Genomic DNA, 17080 nt, shown 5'->3' on the forward strand with positions numbered 1-17080 from the left:
TGTGCATTCATTCAGACTAAAACCATCATGGTTCAACCAGTTTTATATGTAGTTTGGTTTCAAGAACATGCCTGACTTGTCTTTTTGATACAGAAAATAGTAAATTAATAGTAATAATAATAAAAAAATAGGTTTTCTAACCAAATTACTTACTTTGTCCCTCCCAATTTGTGAGTGTTTCCTCAAAGTTCCCTCCTTCCATCATCTCTTTGCTCTCCAGAACCTTCTTATGAAACAGTTAGCCCCATGCTGTGCCCACCCCTGGAAAACTGCACCCTGTCAGGGAACGACTGCCCTTACGGCTTCATCCAAGACAAGAATGGATGTCTCCTCTGCCAGTGTCACAACAGTAAGTCAACAGTAATGTCAACAATGAGATTTTTTTCCTCACATTTGTTGAATCGAAAGGGTTAAAGTTTGAGGGCATAACTATCAGCTGCTTAAAAATTGATACATGTGTTTACCTGCTAGCTACTGCTGGTACCAAAAGAATTTGGCAACCTCTTGGTTTTGACTGCAGCGTAGACGTGCTGATATTCATCACAGCTTATTTGTGTCTTTGCAAGTCTCTCCGTCGCAGGAATGTTCCTGCAAGCATAGCAAATCATGCCTTTGCTTTTTTGATGGATCGCTGTACCCATGATCAGACGACCTCTGTCTCAACTCTTTCAGATGATTCCTGTCCTGACCTGGGAAAATACTGTTCTCTGCAATGCCCAATGGGATTTAAGAGGGATGATTTTGGCTGTGTGTGTGAGTGCAGTATCCCCACGCCCAAGTGCCGACCTCTGACCTGCACAAAGACCTGCCCTTATGGATATGTGTATGTATACCCACTGACCCCGTGGGTTCCTCATCGTCCAATTTCATCTACACCCATTTCTCATCCATGCTTTCTGTCTGCTTTAAAAACATCTGTGTTTGTCAGTGATGTACCACACAGGCTTGCTGTGATATACTTATAAGATGTGAATGCTTATGTGGGCTGTAATATTTGGAAATTTAAGTAAAGGCTTATCAGTTTATTAATATAGCATTTATGTATAAAGCTCTAAAATAGTTGTTCCAATCTAAGATCAAAGGGCCTATCTATCATGGTGGGCATTCCCAGGTCTCTAAATCTGTGTGTGGGTGTGTGTTTTTATGTTTGTGTGTTAATATGTTGCTGTGAGGTCCACATTAGCCTCTCAGCCCCCTGCAACTCCTCTCCTCCTAATCCTATTTAACCCAATCAAACATCTGGAAGTGCTTTGTAGCAGTACGTTTAGTCCCCAGGCACCACTCTCATTTCATAAATCATCATCCTGTCTCAAAACAGCGATCAAAAACACATCAGGACCAAAGCAGCCTTTATGAAATGTATACAGTCAGGAGCCTTCTGATAGTTCAACCATGCTCTCCGGAGCCAAGGCTAAAGATGAGGCCCGATAGTCTGCAGAGGAGAGACGGGAGGATGAGCGAGGATCCTGTGGGGAAAAGAGGACAAGGAAGTCCTGGTTATATCCTTCATAAGCAGCTGTTTCGGTCTTGCCTTAGAAGTCTGAAATCCTCTGAGCTTCCCTTTCTTCACCATGCAATTCTGTCTTCTCACACAGGACTCCTACATGTGGCCATCAAAAAGAAACATAAAGATCAAATGATTTCTGTTTATACTGAATGCATTGATGACATCCTTCAAGTATTTAATGTACATACCCAAAGCAGGATGGATGTAAACCTTGTAAAAATTATTATTTATGAGCAATGAAAGACATTTTCAGGGTCACAGTTGCAGCTGAAGTGATGTTTTTCATCCTTCATGGCTCAAAAATCTACATAGGTCATGAATGGCATTCTTCTGGCCATCACGGTTGTGCCACACTGAAAATTATGCAGCGCCAGCAGTCTAAAGCCAGGGCCTCCCATGTCTCCCCAAGCTTCTATATCCCTCTGGAGCCTCAAGCGCTGCTTGGCATTCCTCATACCATCTTTAAACAAAGCCTTGTTCCAAGGTCGGCAGACTCTGTCTCTGTGTTTGTACAGTGAGGCATTGGCCAGCCTCTTGCAGTGTTGTTTCTATAGCTGTTATTGCTGTTTCAGCATAGAAAAGCTCTTCTGTTCACTGAGCCTGAAATTCGTGTCGTCTTTATGGAATGCATCACAGCTCCAAGGGGCTAATTTTAGCAGATGAATATTAATTGGGTAATTATCAAGGCTTATAGGGCCTCAGCATGAAATAAGAGTCATCACTTACCTGGAGAGATAAGCAGAGAGGGAGGCTTGGTGAGAATGAATGAGACAGGGAGGGATAGAGGAGAAGTCAAGATGCAGTCCATTCTTTCCTCTGGATTTTGATAATTTATCAACCTGCAGCTCATCCATGTTTTATTAGGCAGATAATTGGATTTCAACTGGTCTGTTTCCAGTTTCTGCTCTTCATACTTCTCCTCTCCATAAATTCAAAAAATCCTTTTAAATTTGCTTTCTTGAGTTTCTTTCCTCACCAGTTAAGTGAAATTATCAGCCATCAGCTTAACCATCAGTGGCTCCTATCTGCTCCTGTCTTTTTCTTTAATGTCAACATGCTCCTATTATCTACATTAGCTCTTATCAGGCCAATGCTCACTAGTACTTTTATATGACTGCCAGAGGCTTTCAGAGCAATAAAGATGGTAGCAGGGTGAATTGAAAGCATCTGAATTGGCTTTAGATTGCCCCTTCCACAGTCTTTAAGGTTGGTATGATGTGCAAACCACAGGCATCTCACATGTTGGCCTTTTATTTGCCGATCTTCAAAGGGAGCTAATATGGAAAGGGGAAAGCAGGTCCAGATGTTGATTATTCTTGAGGATCTGCATCTCCCTGTGTCACAAGACCAGGTTGTTTCACAGACCTTGAAGAAGTAATTGAATTTTGAGCCACGTTAAACCTCCATTTGTGCCAGTGTTGTTTACTTCCTGACACAACCGTTGCAGAAGTTGACTTAAGTTCTCATGTTTATCACCCTACAGGAGGAACAAACATGGCTGTGAGATGTGTCGCTGTGTCAAGTGCCTTCCTTTCACTTGTGATAAGCACTGCAGTAATGGCTACCGTCAGAACAGGAAAGGCTGTTCCATCTGCATATGTAAAGGTAAGATACTCCTGTTAGCAGTCACATACTCCTCATGAAGCATGGATTAAAAAGATGACAGATTTGCAAATTAGACATTAAAATATTCAAAAGTAAAGCAGCAGTGGTTCCCCATTTTCTGAAGTGACTAGATCCTGCACATCCCATAATGCAACCTGGATAGCACTTTTAGTTATTATGCATGTTAAATCTCCATATCTTATAAACCTTTCTCCTTTCTCCTTATCAAGAGCAGAAGAGGAAGTATGTGATTGGTGCCGTTTGCATGTTTGTCATCAGTATTGCACAAAAATAACCAAATTTAATTGCATTAAACTTGGCGATTGCAAAATAAGAACAGAATAAGATTGCTTTGATTAACACTGCAAATGTTCCACCCACCTATTATGAAACAGTGCCTTCTGTGTACCCTTCAAGCTTGGAACTCTTTGTTTAAAAAAACTAATTTGTAAGTCCAAATTGAGGTAACTGTGCATACTTAAAGTATTTATTTTGGACTTTAAAAACTGCCAGAGTCACAAAAGACATTACATAAGGGTATTTAAAGATTTGTAGGACTCTCCATAAGCAAATAGAAATGAGTTGGAAAATTGTTGTTGCCCTTTTAATAACCCATTACGCCTTAGTTTTTGCTGAATATTACACTGATTTATATGATTTAGTGATTGCTACATAAATTATGCTCTCAATTAGTTCAACTTACAAGCAGAAACAGAAAAATATATCTAATTAAGTCTTATGGAGTCTTTTTGAATGACTTCTTTCTTTGATTGCTGATACACAAGTATTAAAATGGGGCACTGCAATAGTTAGATAATGCAAAACATCCTGTTTAAAGTGTGTTTTCTTTCCCCTTTGTGTGATGCCTCATGCTTGATGACATCACATTTTAACACATTTATTTAATGCTGGTACATCTGGTAGCAAAGAATGAACTCCTTTTTCACTGTGTTTCCTTGGACTAATCAGCTGAATAATGAGGGCGAATGGGGCCATCCATAGAATTGGTGTGTTAAAGAAGCGAGCGGTAAAATGCAGTTTATAGGTAAAACAATCACAAGCAGTGCTTTAGCGTTTTACAATATGTTTTTTGTTTGTTTGTTTGTTAGTTTTTTTTTCTGCTTGGAAGAATGCAAATTTGGACTTAAAAACTAAATGTATTAATCCTTTAAAAAACATCATAAGGGGTCTTTTAAATGTCAGAGGAGAAATTCATGGTGTCTTTAATTGAAATAAGCTTCTAAGGACTCCACCAGAACAATATTCTGTGAAAATGTCCTCATTAGATTTCCATCTGAAAGCCACTAAGCTTATTTATTTGATACAGATGATGAAATCTTGTCTTTTTTTTCATCATTTAATTAGACAGTCCTTAAACCACTCTAAAATACAAAGGTTTTCTGTTAAATGTGTGCTGATTTTGCATAAGATCAACATTGACATGACCCTGTTGATATTAAATCTTATTACACAATGATATAATCACAAAACATACATTCTCCACCTCCTAAATGTTATGTTGTCATGCTACGTCTTGGTATTTAACAGGAGCTCCTCCACAGCATCTGAATGTTAAAACGTTTTAGAGTCAAACTCAGAAAGCGGAGCGTTGTAGGCAGCGCTTCGCTTCTGATCCTAAGCTGCAGCTTTGATTCTGTGTGACCTTTTGCTGCTCTGCTGTGAGAATTTTATGTCTGTTTGTTTTGGTTCCTGTTGGTGTTTAGCTTTAGCCATGGGATGTGCTTGCAATTCCAGTTAAATCCCTCTCAGAGTTTAAAGCTGCTATGCAGGAGCCATATTTATGCCCCACTACATTTTTTAGCCAATTTAGCTGCATTATAAATATTCCATCTTCACACTGTTTTCTTGTATGGTGGGAGAAGCAGCACACCTGGCTTCCCTCCACAAACAGGAACATGCACTGGCCGACACCTCCTGCAAACAAACCACTGTTTACCTGACTATAAAACTCATGAATAAGTCTCTCTGTAGACTACCAAAATATTTTCCCGCAGAAATAACTTTTTTTAGAAGCATGATTTAATTTGATTTATTTATTAAATGTGTTGATTTTTTAAATATAAAAATATAAGAAGAGATTTGAACATCTGCCCAAGCTGTGCAGTTAACCGGGTTCTGCTTTGCACCAGACCTCTTCAAGCTTAAACAGTTGTGCCATGACAACTTGGAAATTTTGGCTCTTAATAAGGTCTCTGGGTGAAATCCAATAGTCCTTTATGTTTTGGAAGGCTCCTAACTGAGTGAAATGACCCGGAAGTATCTAAGTGGCAGTCGTGATGAGAGCTGGATGAATTCTCTAAATGCAAAGTTTCAATGCTTCCTTTCTTTTCTTTTCTTTTCTTTTCTTTTCTTTTCTTTTCTTTTCTTCTCCAAGGTGGGATAGACTGAACTTTCCTATATAATATTTAAGTGGTTTATTTTTATTTATTGCTCTTAGTTGTAATAGGTGTGTAATTTCTTGCAACAGTGGCTGATGGCTGTTCAGTGTTGTTTTTCTAGTGTCATAGTAATTGGGATTAATTTAGATGAGCGATGACAGCAGCGTACTTCAATCTTTGTGGGACAAAAATATATATTTTACTTTAGGTGCTTTAGTAACATAACCAGTGAAAGAAAACAAAATACTAACTGGTGAGTGTTCCAGCATATGAAATAGCTGTCTCTTTAGGCTTTACTGACATTAGACGAAAGACTGTGACACTGTTGATCATTAACGTCCTAATAAAAGTTACACATTAAATGTATTTTGTTTCTTTAGTACAGTCCTTTTACTTTTTTCAGTTTTACACAGCTTTCCTTTACTATTGTACCAACTATTGTACCAACGTTTCCACCTTTTCATCTTTCTTCTTCTAGAAAGTGACCATATCCCGAGCACCACTCTCCCAGGTCCAACCCCTAGTTACTGCCTCACCTCCAATGGCCACCGTTATGAGGAAGGTGATAGCTGGCATGATGGCTGCCGCGACTGCTACTGCCACTCTGGGCGGGAGATGTGCGTGCTCATATCCTGCCCCATGCCCAGTTGCTCTCATCCTGTTGTCAAGCCTGACCAGTGTTGTCCTACCTGTGAAGGTATGTTTCTGCACTTCATTTTACATATATAGGCTCAAAAGATGTTTTTTTTTTTACTCATTTCCAAAATCTTTGAACTTTTGAAGGGTGTATCCTGCTGCATTTAGCCAAGTAGCTGCTGGGACAGGCTCCAGCCTCATGCAACTCTGCATTGGAATAAACAAGTATAGAAAATGGATGGATGAAAGAAAGACCCCAACTAAAGAATAACTAGCTGAAAAAACTTTAAAAATAAATCATCCAGCTGAGTACACTTTAAAAAAAAAAGTTGTCAACCACAATTAAAATATAAATCAAAACAGAAATTTAAGTTGGAAAAACATGAGAAAACTATTCAGATTTACTCACACAGTCAAGGCAACATGTGAACACAAGTTGCCTCAACTTTTTCATAGATATTTTTAACTTAGCAACATGAGTTGTTTAAACTCAGACGTGAGTAGACCTTATTATCTATCCTTACTTTGTTAAATTTAAAATTCTACTTTGAGTTAACTTTTCAATTTAGGTTCACATAACACCAGACCCCTCGGTTGAATAAAAAAGATTTGCAGCCAGATGCCTCACTTTTTACAGTTCACTCAACCTTTTTTTTTTTTTTTACAGTGCATACACACACTTACAACAGCACAGTCTGTCAGCTTACACAGCAGAAAGTTTTTAGATCATCTAGATTTTAAATCTGTGACTTGTTGGCTCCACAAACCTGCAAATTCACCATCTCCATCTGTTTCTGTAGAACTGAATGATGCACTGATCCGAATAAAAAACCCACACATTTTTTTATCCACAACTCTTCAATTCATGGGGATGTTTATGGAGGAGGGACTCAGTTGGCTGTTCAAATATTTTGGCGTGAAAGAATGTCTACAACTTTCAGAAGCAATGCATACTTTGCAGTCAGGGGACAACTGGCTAACTCTTTACAGATGTCTGCTACTTTGCTGGACAGTATATATGTTTACAACTAAGTTAATGTTAGGGGAGGGTGGGGACCACATTTTCAGTTTTTAATAAATCCCTCTCCCAAGCATCCTTATTCTAGTGACCTATGACTCTGGCCCCTCTGTATAATTTAATGTCTTCTTCCCCTCTTTTCTGCTGTAGATGAATCAGGCAGCGGTCAGCCGGGGGGTATGGATATGGTGGTGTGCAGAGCACCAGGAGGGGAGTTTTACGTGGAGGGGGAAACTTGGAACTTGGACGAATGCACACGCTGCACCTGCAGGAAGGGACGTGTGCTGTGCGACACTGAAGTGTGTCCCCCGGCTCTCTGTCTGACACCAGTCAGAAACAAGGACACCTGTTGCCATGTGTGCCTAGGTAAACAGAAAGAAAAGAAGAAAGAAAGAAAAGGAGGTGCACTTTCAGAAGAAAAACGAGGCTGCATTAATTCAGGAGGGGTTGTCAGAAGTTGATGTAGTAAGCAGAGAAGTAGATGTGCTATCAGCATGTGGTTTTGAAAGGTCTTGCAAGTTGTTTTGTTGGGCAGGTTAATGTCAGGCACAGAGGCTCATAAAGAAACCAGCCAAGACCGGTCGGGTTTACATAGAGATCCTCCAGGCAGGCAGCAACATATGGGCTGCTTATACCCAGCAGCCCACACCAGAAGCTCATCTAAGTCTCTGATTGTTGGGAGAAAAATAATGTAACTAATCTTCCCGACTCTGTCCCATTTCTCCAATGATGAGAATACACTTTGACACACACATATAGACAAATACAAAACCACATGCAGCTTGTATTTACTGAGCCCAAACACTGTAGTGTCTCTTACACATTTGTAAACTTATAAACAAAGCATCTCAATCACTTTCAAGCATGAGGCCCACAAATCAACGATGCGTGACTGCTCCTGAGAACTGCTCCTAGAGAATGCCGGCCCACCTTATCGCTGCATCTCCCCTCACAAAAAGAGACTGTCAAAGGCCAGGCTTTGATATTTGTATGGGCCTGGTCACCAGGAATGTGGGAATAATACACATCTCACTGACAAGCTCAATGATGTATGTACAGTAGAGCAGAACAGTGTGTACATGCTAATGAAGCACCCCCCCTTGGTCATGAAAAGGCCACAGGCCTGACCTGTGGGGTGTGATGAAAGACACAAATAAGGTCTGAGACTGAACTGCTGAACTCCTTTGTGTTTAACATACAGTAAACTATGTTATCTTGAAAGCAGCCTTGTAGATTGAGACGTTATATAGCAGGGTTAAATGCAAAGGCAGTTCTCACACAGTTATACATCTCCTACAAAAGCAGGCCAGTTTAATTAACACATTTCAGGTTCATTTTAGTGAGCTAAGTGGATCTAATGTGACATACCATACAGTCTTACCCATTGTTTCATTACTAATCCTGTTCACACCTGTTTCCACCCATAGAGGGGACACTGAGTCCATTACTGCCAGTGAACAACAGCCAACAGGAGTACTGCATAACCAGCGAAGGAGATGTGCTGCTAGCTGGGGACTCCTGGAGGGCCAATGCATGCACTAGCTGCACCTGCAACAACGGCACCATTCAATGTTTTTCTCAGCACTGTCCCACTGCCAACTGCAGAGTGCCTGTTTTACGCAAGGGCCAGTGCTGCCCACACTGTCTTGGTGAGTTTTTAGATTTGCCTCAGTAAAGACAATGCCTACTTGAAGCATTTGTGCAAAAGCTGCCAATAACTGAGAATAGAAATTTTAAATGTAGCTTTTGTAACTTTTTTTCATAACGCGGCTGTCGGGCAAAAACCTCCTATGTCCAAAATTCGTGATTTTCTTTCTCCTTCAAAAAACAGTACTATTGGTCACCCTGTGTCTGTCTGTAGTTTTACAAATATTTAACCAAATATGTATGATGTAAAACACAATACCAAGTTTGATGACATTATATCCATTATTACAAAAACCATACAGTTTTATTCATTTTTGAAAAATAACAGTTTTGGACATAGGAGGTTTACGCCCGACAGCAGCAATAATTAAGATTGATAAAAGTCATGATTAATAATGCTACATGTCTAAAGAAAAAAAAAATGTTGGGGGGGTGACGGTGGTAGTGTATAAATAGTGTGTGGGCATGTTTGTTCGTTAGACTTAGCCATTCTGGCGCTATATAAGCATGGAATGCAATCACTCTTGTGACACACTCATAGAGCCCCCCTTTGGAGCGAAAACATTCCTCGGGCATCCGCACATTCACACGTTTTTCCTGTCCCTGGCTGGTTCGGCCTGCAGCGCTCTCGCCTGCACCAGCACAGGAAGGCAAAGTTCCATGTCAGCTTTTCCTATATAGGAAAACCTCAGCACAGGTCTCCATTGTTTCCCCCGATATGTCGCCGTTTGGCCAGGCCTTTTGTTTTTGTTATTTGCCTGGTGGAAAACACAGCTTTCCACATAATGCTTTCATAAAGCTTTCCAGTGGAAGTTAAGAGGACAGATCGTATAAACACAGCTTATCGGCTGAGACACCAGGGAGTGTAAACAATAACTCACTGTTAGAAACATTTTTGCCTCTCAAGTTCTGCATGACACATTGGTATGTTTTTTCTGTCTGAACAGAGATGACGACGTCGGCATCAGTGGTGGTGTCCACCACCGACCCCAAAGCAAAAGTCACTACCACTGCGGAGATTCCACTATGGATTACCACTGTCACTGTGCCAGCCATCGTCCCTGAGACAGGTTAAAACTTCACCTCTTCAACTTTACTGTCCGACCCCATCCTGTTAGTTATTTGGCATCTTTAATACACTCTCTCTGCCAATTCCTGAGTGTTTATGCTAACGGATGGCTTGAGGACTGAGTTATGAACGGACACAAACTAAATATGATCCCTCTTGAGGCACCAAGCTGTAATTTTTCAATGTGAATCTACCAAAACAATCAAAGAAATAAGCTGTTTTTGATGGATGATCAATATCATTGATGTCTGTATCCAACAGATGAGCCAGGTTTGAGTGAGAATTACCCAAGCCAAACGGAGACGGCTCTCGTTTACCAATCAGCAGCCTGGATCCTGGCTAGCCTTCTCTTCGCTATCATCATTTTCCTCATTGTGGCGTTAATCATCAACAAGAAAAAGAAATGGGTGCAGATGTCATGCTACAGTGCACCAAAGAAGGTGAGAGCTCATCCATACATCACAAACCTTATTTAGAAGCACTTGCTTTAAATGGGACTGAATTACTGACTGCCTCCAGATAAATTGTAGATAAGTCTGGAAACTTTTTCCTTGATCTTTCAGTTCCTGTTTCAACCAGTACTAAGGCTGCCATGACTTTTAGAGAAATGCAGTTTCCCTTTTTTTCATCGTCACTGACCAGCAATATACCATTTTTCATTCACCTCTCTGCAGACCGTGATCCTGAAGAAGCACATAAACAAGAACTCTGTGGTCTACATGGAGCCCTCCAAGGAGAACAAATTTCAGAACATAAAGAACGACTGCGGCATCATCCACTTCTCTCCAGAAATGAGCTCTCCCTGCACAGATAAGATGACCATCCCCAGGGCCAAGCTTAGCATGGGCAATGACTGGACGACACGCTAAATGCAAAAAACAAAGACAGAAAAAACTCTGCAGATCAAAGCTGTCCTGCACCTCTCACTCTCCAGCTGTGGACCTTTGGGTGTGTGTAATCATACACGCACTCTGGGTGCTGCCTTCTTACCATCCTTCTCTTTTTGTGATAGTTAAATAGAGGATTTTCTACAGAAGACAAAACAAGTGACCACTTTTGCTTTCATTATGTGTCCGTCTTCTTCTGTGTTTGGATGTTTCGGGGTGAGGTGACATGCTGGGAGGTGAATGGACCAGTGGACATTTAAAGGACATGGCCACTCTGCAGCGTGTTTTAAAACAGTAAATGAGTCAGCCAGAGAGGCTCCTCTGTCAGAATCAGACTGTGACTGTGAACACTGTAATATTACTGCTCCTTATTGCCTCCTTTGAAACTGGAACTTTGGGGCAATAAGAGGGGCATAAAAAGCTTTAGGACAGGGGTTTGGGTTGTGAAGTGGACATTTTGGATGTTACCCTGTTAAGTACAGCAGTGCTTCATGGATGCAAACATGATTATCAATTGGGGGGGCCAAAGGAATTATCAAGGTAGGCACTGTAGACCGAATACAACTAGTCAGCAGGTTTTTACAAAGACCCTCAGATTCAAACCCCTGCTTTAGAATGTGTGGTTTCCATCTTAGTTTTTGTATATTTCAGTATTTGTACTAGATGTGTTGTCATTGGTCACTTTTTTTATCATGGTTATCTCTATACAGCCAGATTGAAAGATTTTGAAATGCCCCTCTAAACATTCCCCCCATGTTGTAGCAAAAAGACACACTTCCCAAATTATATGATCCTTCAAATGATCCGAGTCATTCCATTCAGAAAACCATCAACCACAGTTGCATAAAAAATTAAATATGTGAATTTTTTCTTTCTGAACTGTTACTAATAATCATCGACTGTCCGTTCACCCTCATGCAATCTTGGGCTCATTTGATAAGGAACCAGACTTTTTTTAATCCATCTCAAAGATACTAGAGCTCAAGTGGAGTGATGTTCATTCAGGTAGTGAGGAAGAGAAGAAAAAGGTGCCAGGCGCTTCATCTGGATGTACGAGGAATGTCTTTGATACCACGCCTCACTTCATTCACAGCTATGTGTGCAGGCAGCTACTGCTCACACGATGCTTTGTAATGATTCTTTGTAAAGCCTTAATTCCTAAGCCTTAATGAATTTTCTTTTTGGACATCTTGTTTTTGTTCATAACTGTTTCCCCATATCAAAGAAAAAATAACTTACTCATCCACAACCAAGAATTACGTATCATATAATCTCTTCATATACAGGTGAATAGTATGATGGCGGTTTGCTCTACTTTCTTCAGAGCCAGTGTATGAAAAAAAAGCACCCTGCTGGATTCTTGGAGGGATAAAAAGCCTTAATCAGGGATCTGATTGGCATATTAAGTACACAGAGATGTTAAAGCACTCAAGTGGACACGCTGTTGCAGTTACAGGCTTCTTTACCAGACCAAGCAGCACAAGAGAGGACAGAATCTGAGACACATTGCAAAACAAACTCCAAGCCTTGATTTTGGATCTGAGTGCAATTGTCAATATTTCAATACAAAGACCATTTTGATGCCAAAATAGATTGGAAACTAATTTATAATGAAGTGTTTTCAGTAAATTTGTATCTGTTTAATCATGTGCTTTAAAATGAAGAGGCGACTGTAAGAGCTTACGCAATACTTTGTTCTTCTATGTGTTAAAACAAAAAAAAGTAGTTTAAATGAGTAGGACAGAAGAGTACCTTATTTATTTTTTACATAGCTTTATTTATTAATACTATAGTTTAAGTTTTTTTGTTTTTTGGAAAATGAACTTGTAGTAGCCAAAGCTGCTGTACATTGTAGACCATTTACCATTTCTATCTGCTATATTCTATACAACCTTATTTATTTCACTGTTGCGAATCTTGTAAATATGTTTCCTAGATTATAAACTGTAACATTTACACTCATTTTGAAAAATAAATGTGTGAATCAAAGTGGCTTGCACTGATATTTAAATTTCAGCTCCCCAAAGAGTAGTGATTTGATCAAAGATGGCATCAGTTAGTGGTTGTTACTTCACTTTCATGCCCATGCACAGCTGGTCCTGGACTCAAGATGGGATCTTGTCTTCTTTGAGTCCATTTTATATCTGATCATTTGTCTTGCTTTCCAGCTGCTCTTATCTCAGTAGCAGATGCAAATGTGAGCAGCAAAGGCGAGTTTGAGGGGAAAAGGAGTGGAAGGTTGGGTGGGGGGGCTGAGATTATAGTAGTAGTGAAAAAGCTAGAAGACCTCTCATCTATCCAACTGGCTAATAAAATGCCGGAAGCTACAAAGAGGTACAGGCCAGACTTGGAAACCTGAATAATTCTGTCCTGTTGTTTTGACTTGTCCTAGAAAGCTTAGTCATAAACTTCAAGGTGAGGAAACTTCTCCGGAAGAATCAATAAAGCAAACAGCAAGGTCAGTTTCCCAGGTCTCGAATATGTGAAATACTGCAACATAAAGCTTTCAAAAGTTGTGCTGCTCAGGAAAAATTGATTAGCATCTATTTTTGTAAAAGCAAGCAAGAAAGGAGTGGAGTGGAATTACTTGGTATAATTCAGAATTTATCGTTTCATCAGTGATGGCAAAATGGGGCCAAACCATGATACTACCACCACCACGTTTCACAGAAAAGATTAAGGTGAAATAGCGTTTGAATGAATGAATGAATGAAGAATAAAAGAGAAACTACATTCAAAAAGAAAATAATGCAAAAAGAAAAAAGAATAATTATTGAATAATCACATATAATCATAATATTAAAAAGTTTGAAAAAGGAGTGGGAAGAAGTACACACTTTTTTTGGGATATCCCACCGCTTTCTACTGTGGGGTGGCATGGCTCACTGGGTAGAGTGGTTGTCTTGTAGCCCAAGTGTTGCCGGTTTGATCCTGGCCTGGAGAGATCATGCCAAGGTGTCCCTGAGCAAGACACCAAACCCCAAATTGCTCCTGATGGGTCGTGGTTAGCGCCTTGCATGGCAGTTTTTGCCTGTCTGTGTGAATGTGTGTGTGAATGGGTGAATGTGTTTCATAATGTAAAGTGCTTTGGGTATCGTTTCAGGTATGGTAAAGTGCTATATAAATACAGACCTTTTACCATTTACTCATTATGTAAACTGTAATACTGTATTACATAATATCCATATACTGCATTATTACCCAAATTAACATATATACAACTAAATATCCATATCAATAAACATATTTTATACATTTATACAGATAGATAGATAGATAGATAGATAGATAGATAGATAGATAGATAGATAGATAGATAGATAGATAGATAGATAGATAGACTACATGAATATTCATGTCTACCTATAATAGCCCATGTGTTTGTGCTTTGCTTTATGTCTTGCTCCAGACTGTTCCACAAAGTCACCCCATGACGTGCACATCATGCTGTTGTTCGTTGTGTTTTTTAAAATTTAGATCTCCCCTTAGATTATAGCCTCTTTCCCTCTCTGTGAACATTCTCTGGATATTTTTAGTAATAGATTATTTCTTGTTTTGTACATTATTTGCACTGTATTAAATTTAACCAAGTCCATAAATTTGACTGTGTGTGATTTTATAAAAAGTGTGTTTGTGTGTTTGCTTTATTTATAGTCCTGATTGTTCTTTTATGAAGTGTGCATATCAGCTATAGAGTGCTTTTAAAGGTGTTTCCCCAGACCTCAACACAGTAGGACAGAGATTGTAAAAGCTGTGAAAACAATAGAATATGTAGTGATTTAGCATCCAGAATGTAGTTTTCCAAGAATTGCAGTGCATTTTGCCAACTTTGCTCTTACATGGCTTACAAGAGGTTTCCAGCAGATATTTTCAAAGAAATTTGATCTCATTTACTCTTTCTATTTGTGTATTATCAATTATCAGTTCTACGTGTGTTTATGTGTTATTCCTCCCAAATAATATCATTTTTGGTTTGCTTAGATTTAATGGTAATTTATTGGTTATCAAACCAGTTTTAGTTTGTTTATTTCTGGTGTAATCATCTCTAAAGTCTGCTGCAAATTCTCAGAACAGGAAATATTTGTGTAATCTGCAAACAACATAAATTCCAGTCATTTTAATACTCTGCATATGTCATTGATATATATTACAAATGATTTTGGACCTAATACTGACTCTGTGGTACTCCCCATGTGATTTCTATGTTCTCAGATTTATATTTATCTATTTGCACAAACTGTTGCCTTCTCCTTAAACAGCTTTTCAGCTAGTTCAAATCAACCCCCCTTATCCCATACCTGTCAAGTTTAGTTAATAGTGTGCTGTGATCAGTGGTATCAAAGGCTTTTTTAAGGTCCAAGAATATTCCTACTGTTTTTTTTTTACTGTCTATATAATCTATGATTTTTTTCTACTATGTTCATGAATGCCAGAGATGTTGATCTGTCTGTTCTGAATCCATATTGACTTCCTGTAAGTAAATTGTGTTTTTCTGTGAATTTGTTTAATCTGTCTGCTAATAGTTTTTAAAGTATTTTGGAGAAGTGCAGGAGCAAAGAAACAGTGTCGTAAATTGCGTCTGTCTCCAGTTTTAAACAGTGGTATCACTTCAGCTTTTTTTATTTTGTCCTGAAATGTACCTGATTGAAGAGACAAGTTGCACTGTCATGTCGATATTGTTCCAGTTTTTTTTTTGTTTTTTTTTTTACAAGTTCTTACAGTATCCATTATTCCTGTTTTAATCAACTGCTTCTAGAAAAATTGTACTTGGGTTTCTGTCCACCAAATCTTTTACCCCTCCACATTCTGCATGTGGTTCCTTTATTTTTGTTGCTAATTCAGGTCCCACATTTACAAAGAATCTGTTAAAGCCATTCACCACATCCTCCATATTTTTAATAGTCCTGTCATTTTCAGTGAAGTATGAAGGTAATTTGTATTTTTTTCTCACAATGCTATTTAGGACATTCCACATACCTTAATGTTATTTTTTTTACAATAATTTATTATATTCTTTCTTACATATCTGCATAATATTAATTTTATTTTTTATTTCTTATACTTTTCCTCTGCCTCTGTAGTTCTTTGCTTTAAGAATTGTCTATATAATTTTTCTTTTCACAGGCTTTTTGTTGCCCTTAATGGCCAATTGACTATTTGTATGTTTATATATATTCCTGTATTGCTTTCTAGGACATTTTTTTTATCATATAGCAAGTTAAATATTTTTTGAAATTCCTTATATGCTTTATCAGTCTTCTCTCCCAGTTCTGCATCATTAAGTCATTTTAAGTACAATCATGGCTTCCTCTGTTTTCATTCATATATCTGTAGTTATTAATATCCTTTTTCTTCCTAAAATCACATTTATATAAAGCAAAAATAGTAAGTGGTCACTGATGTCTGTTAGAAAGAGTCGCTTTCTGTGTTGTTTTCCCAGATGTTTGTAAATATATTGTCTTGCTGCGTTGCTGAGTGGGATGTGATCCTGTTAGGTGATTGATGGATATAAGCCCATGCTGAACACTGAGTTTATAAACTCCTCTGTAACTTTGTTTTTTGGATTCAATAGGTCAATGTTAAACTCACCACAGATGTACGTAACCTTTTGTGTTGTTGCTTTAGTGTCCACGTTTTCCATCTAGTCTCGAAACACGTCAATAATTGATCCAGGAGATCTAAATACACAATTATGTTCATCTTTTCTTAACAAATTTCAGTTATAATGCACTCAAGTACGTCAAACAAAGCTGCAGTCATGTTTTCAGTCATTTTTTATTTCAAACCATTTTCCATGTATACTGACCCCCCTCCTCCATTTTTGTTTTTCCTTTTGATATAATTAAATTCATAACCATCTAGCTCAAAATCAACTCCCTTCTCACTGTTGGTCCAGGTTTCTGATAGTTACTATACAAAATGCTGAACTGAACTTTTTGACTTTTTTGTTTTTCCATATTGTGCTTTTCATTAAAGCCTAAAAGCTTTTTGGTAACATTTTTCCAAAAACTTCCAAGCATTTTTCAGCTACAATGCTGGTTTTGCAGAAGAGTTCCTTAACCTCTGCAGCCCTGCTATACAGTTGTTGTTTGGTGTTCTCCTGATGGTGGACTTGTGGATGTTAACATTAGCCAATGGTCTTTAGTTGCAAAGAAGTTACCCTGAGTTTCTTAGTAACCGCATAGACCATGCACCTTGTTCTTGGACTAGTCTTTGTTGGTCAACTGGTCATTAAGGGACAAGCAATGGTCTTGAATTTCGTCCAAATTCCATATTAATAGAGGCACCACTGCAGTTTATGAGTTAAAATTT

General features: G+C 38.7%; 1 protein-coding gene across 2 annotated transcripts in view; it reads left to right on the plus strand.

Moving 5' to 3' along the window:
* The window catches only part of crim1 (cysteine rich transmembrane BMP regulator 1 (chordin-like)), a 32677-nt gene extending 18979 nt beyond the window's left edge, over positions 1 to 13698 (plus strand). For both annotated transcript variants that reach the window (XM_041972876.1, XM_041972877.1), the window contains exons 7-15: positions 221 to 349; positions 673 to 823; positions 2991 to 3112; positions 5990 to 6208; positions 7316 to 7531; positions 8593 to 8814; positions 9760 to 9882; positions 10143 to 10321; positions 10556 to 13698. In XM_041972876.1, coding sequence (XP_041828810.1) covers positions 221 to 349; positions 673 to 823; positions 2991 to 3112; positions 5990 to 6208; positions 7316 to 7531; positions 8593 to 8814; positions 9760 to 9882; positions 10143 to 10321; positions 10556 to 10750 — 1556 coding nt within the window. In that variant the 3' untranslated portion in view covers positions 10751 to 13698. The remainder of the gene's footprint in view (positions 1 to 220; positions 350 to 672; positions 824 to 2990; positions 3113 to 5989; positions 6209 to 7315; positions 7532 to 8592; positions 8815 to 9759; positions 9883 to 10142; positions 10322 to 10555) is intronic.
* Positions 13699 to 17080: the final 3382 nt, after the last annotated feature.

The sequence above is a fragment of the Melanotaenia boesemani genome, chromosome 20 (genome assembly GCF_017639745.1).
Source record: "Melanotaenia boesemani isolate fMelBoe1 chromosome 20, fMelBoe1.pri, whole genome shotgun sequence".
NCBI lineage: Eukaryota > Metazoa > Chordata > Actinopteri > Atheriniformes > Melanotaeniidae > Melanotaenia > Melanotaenia boesemani.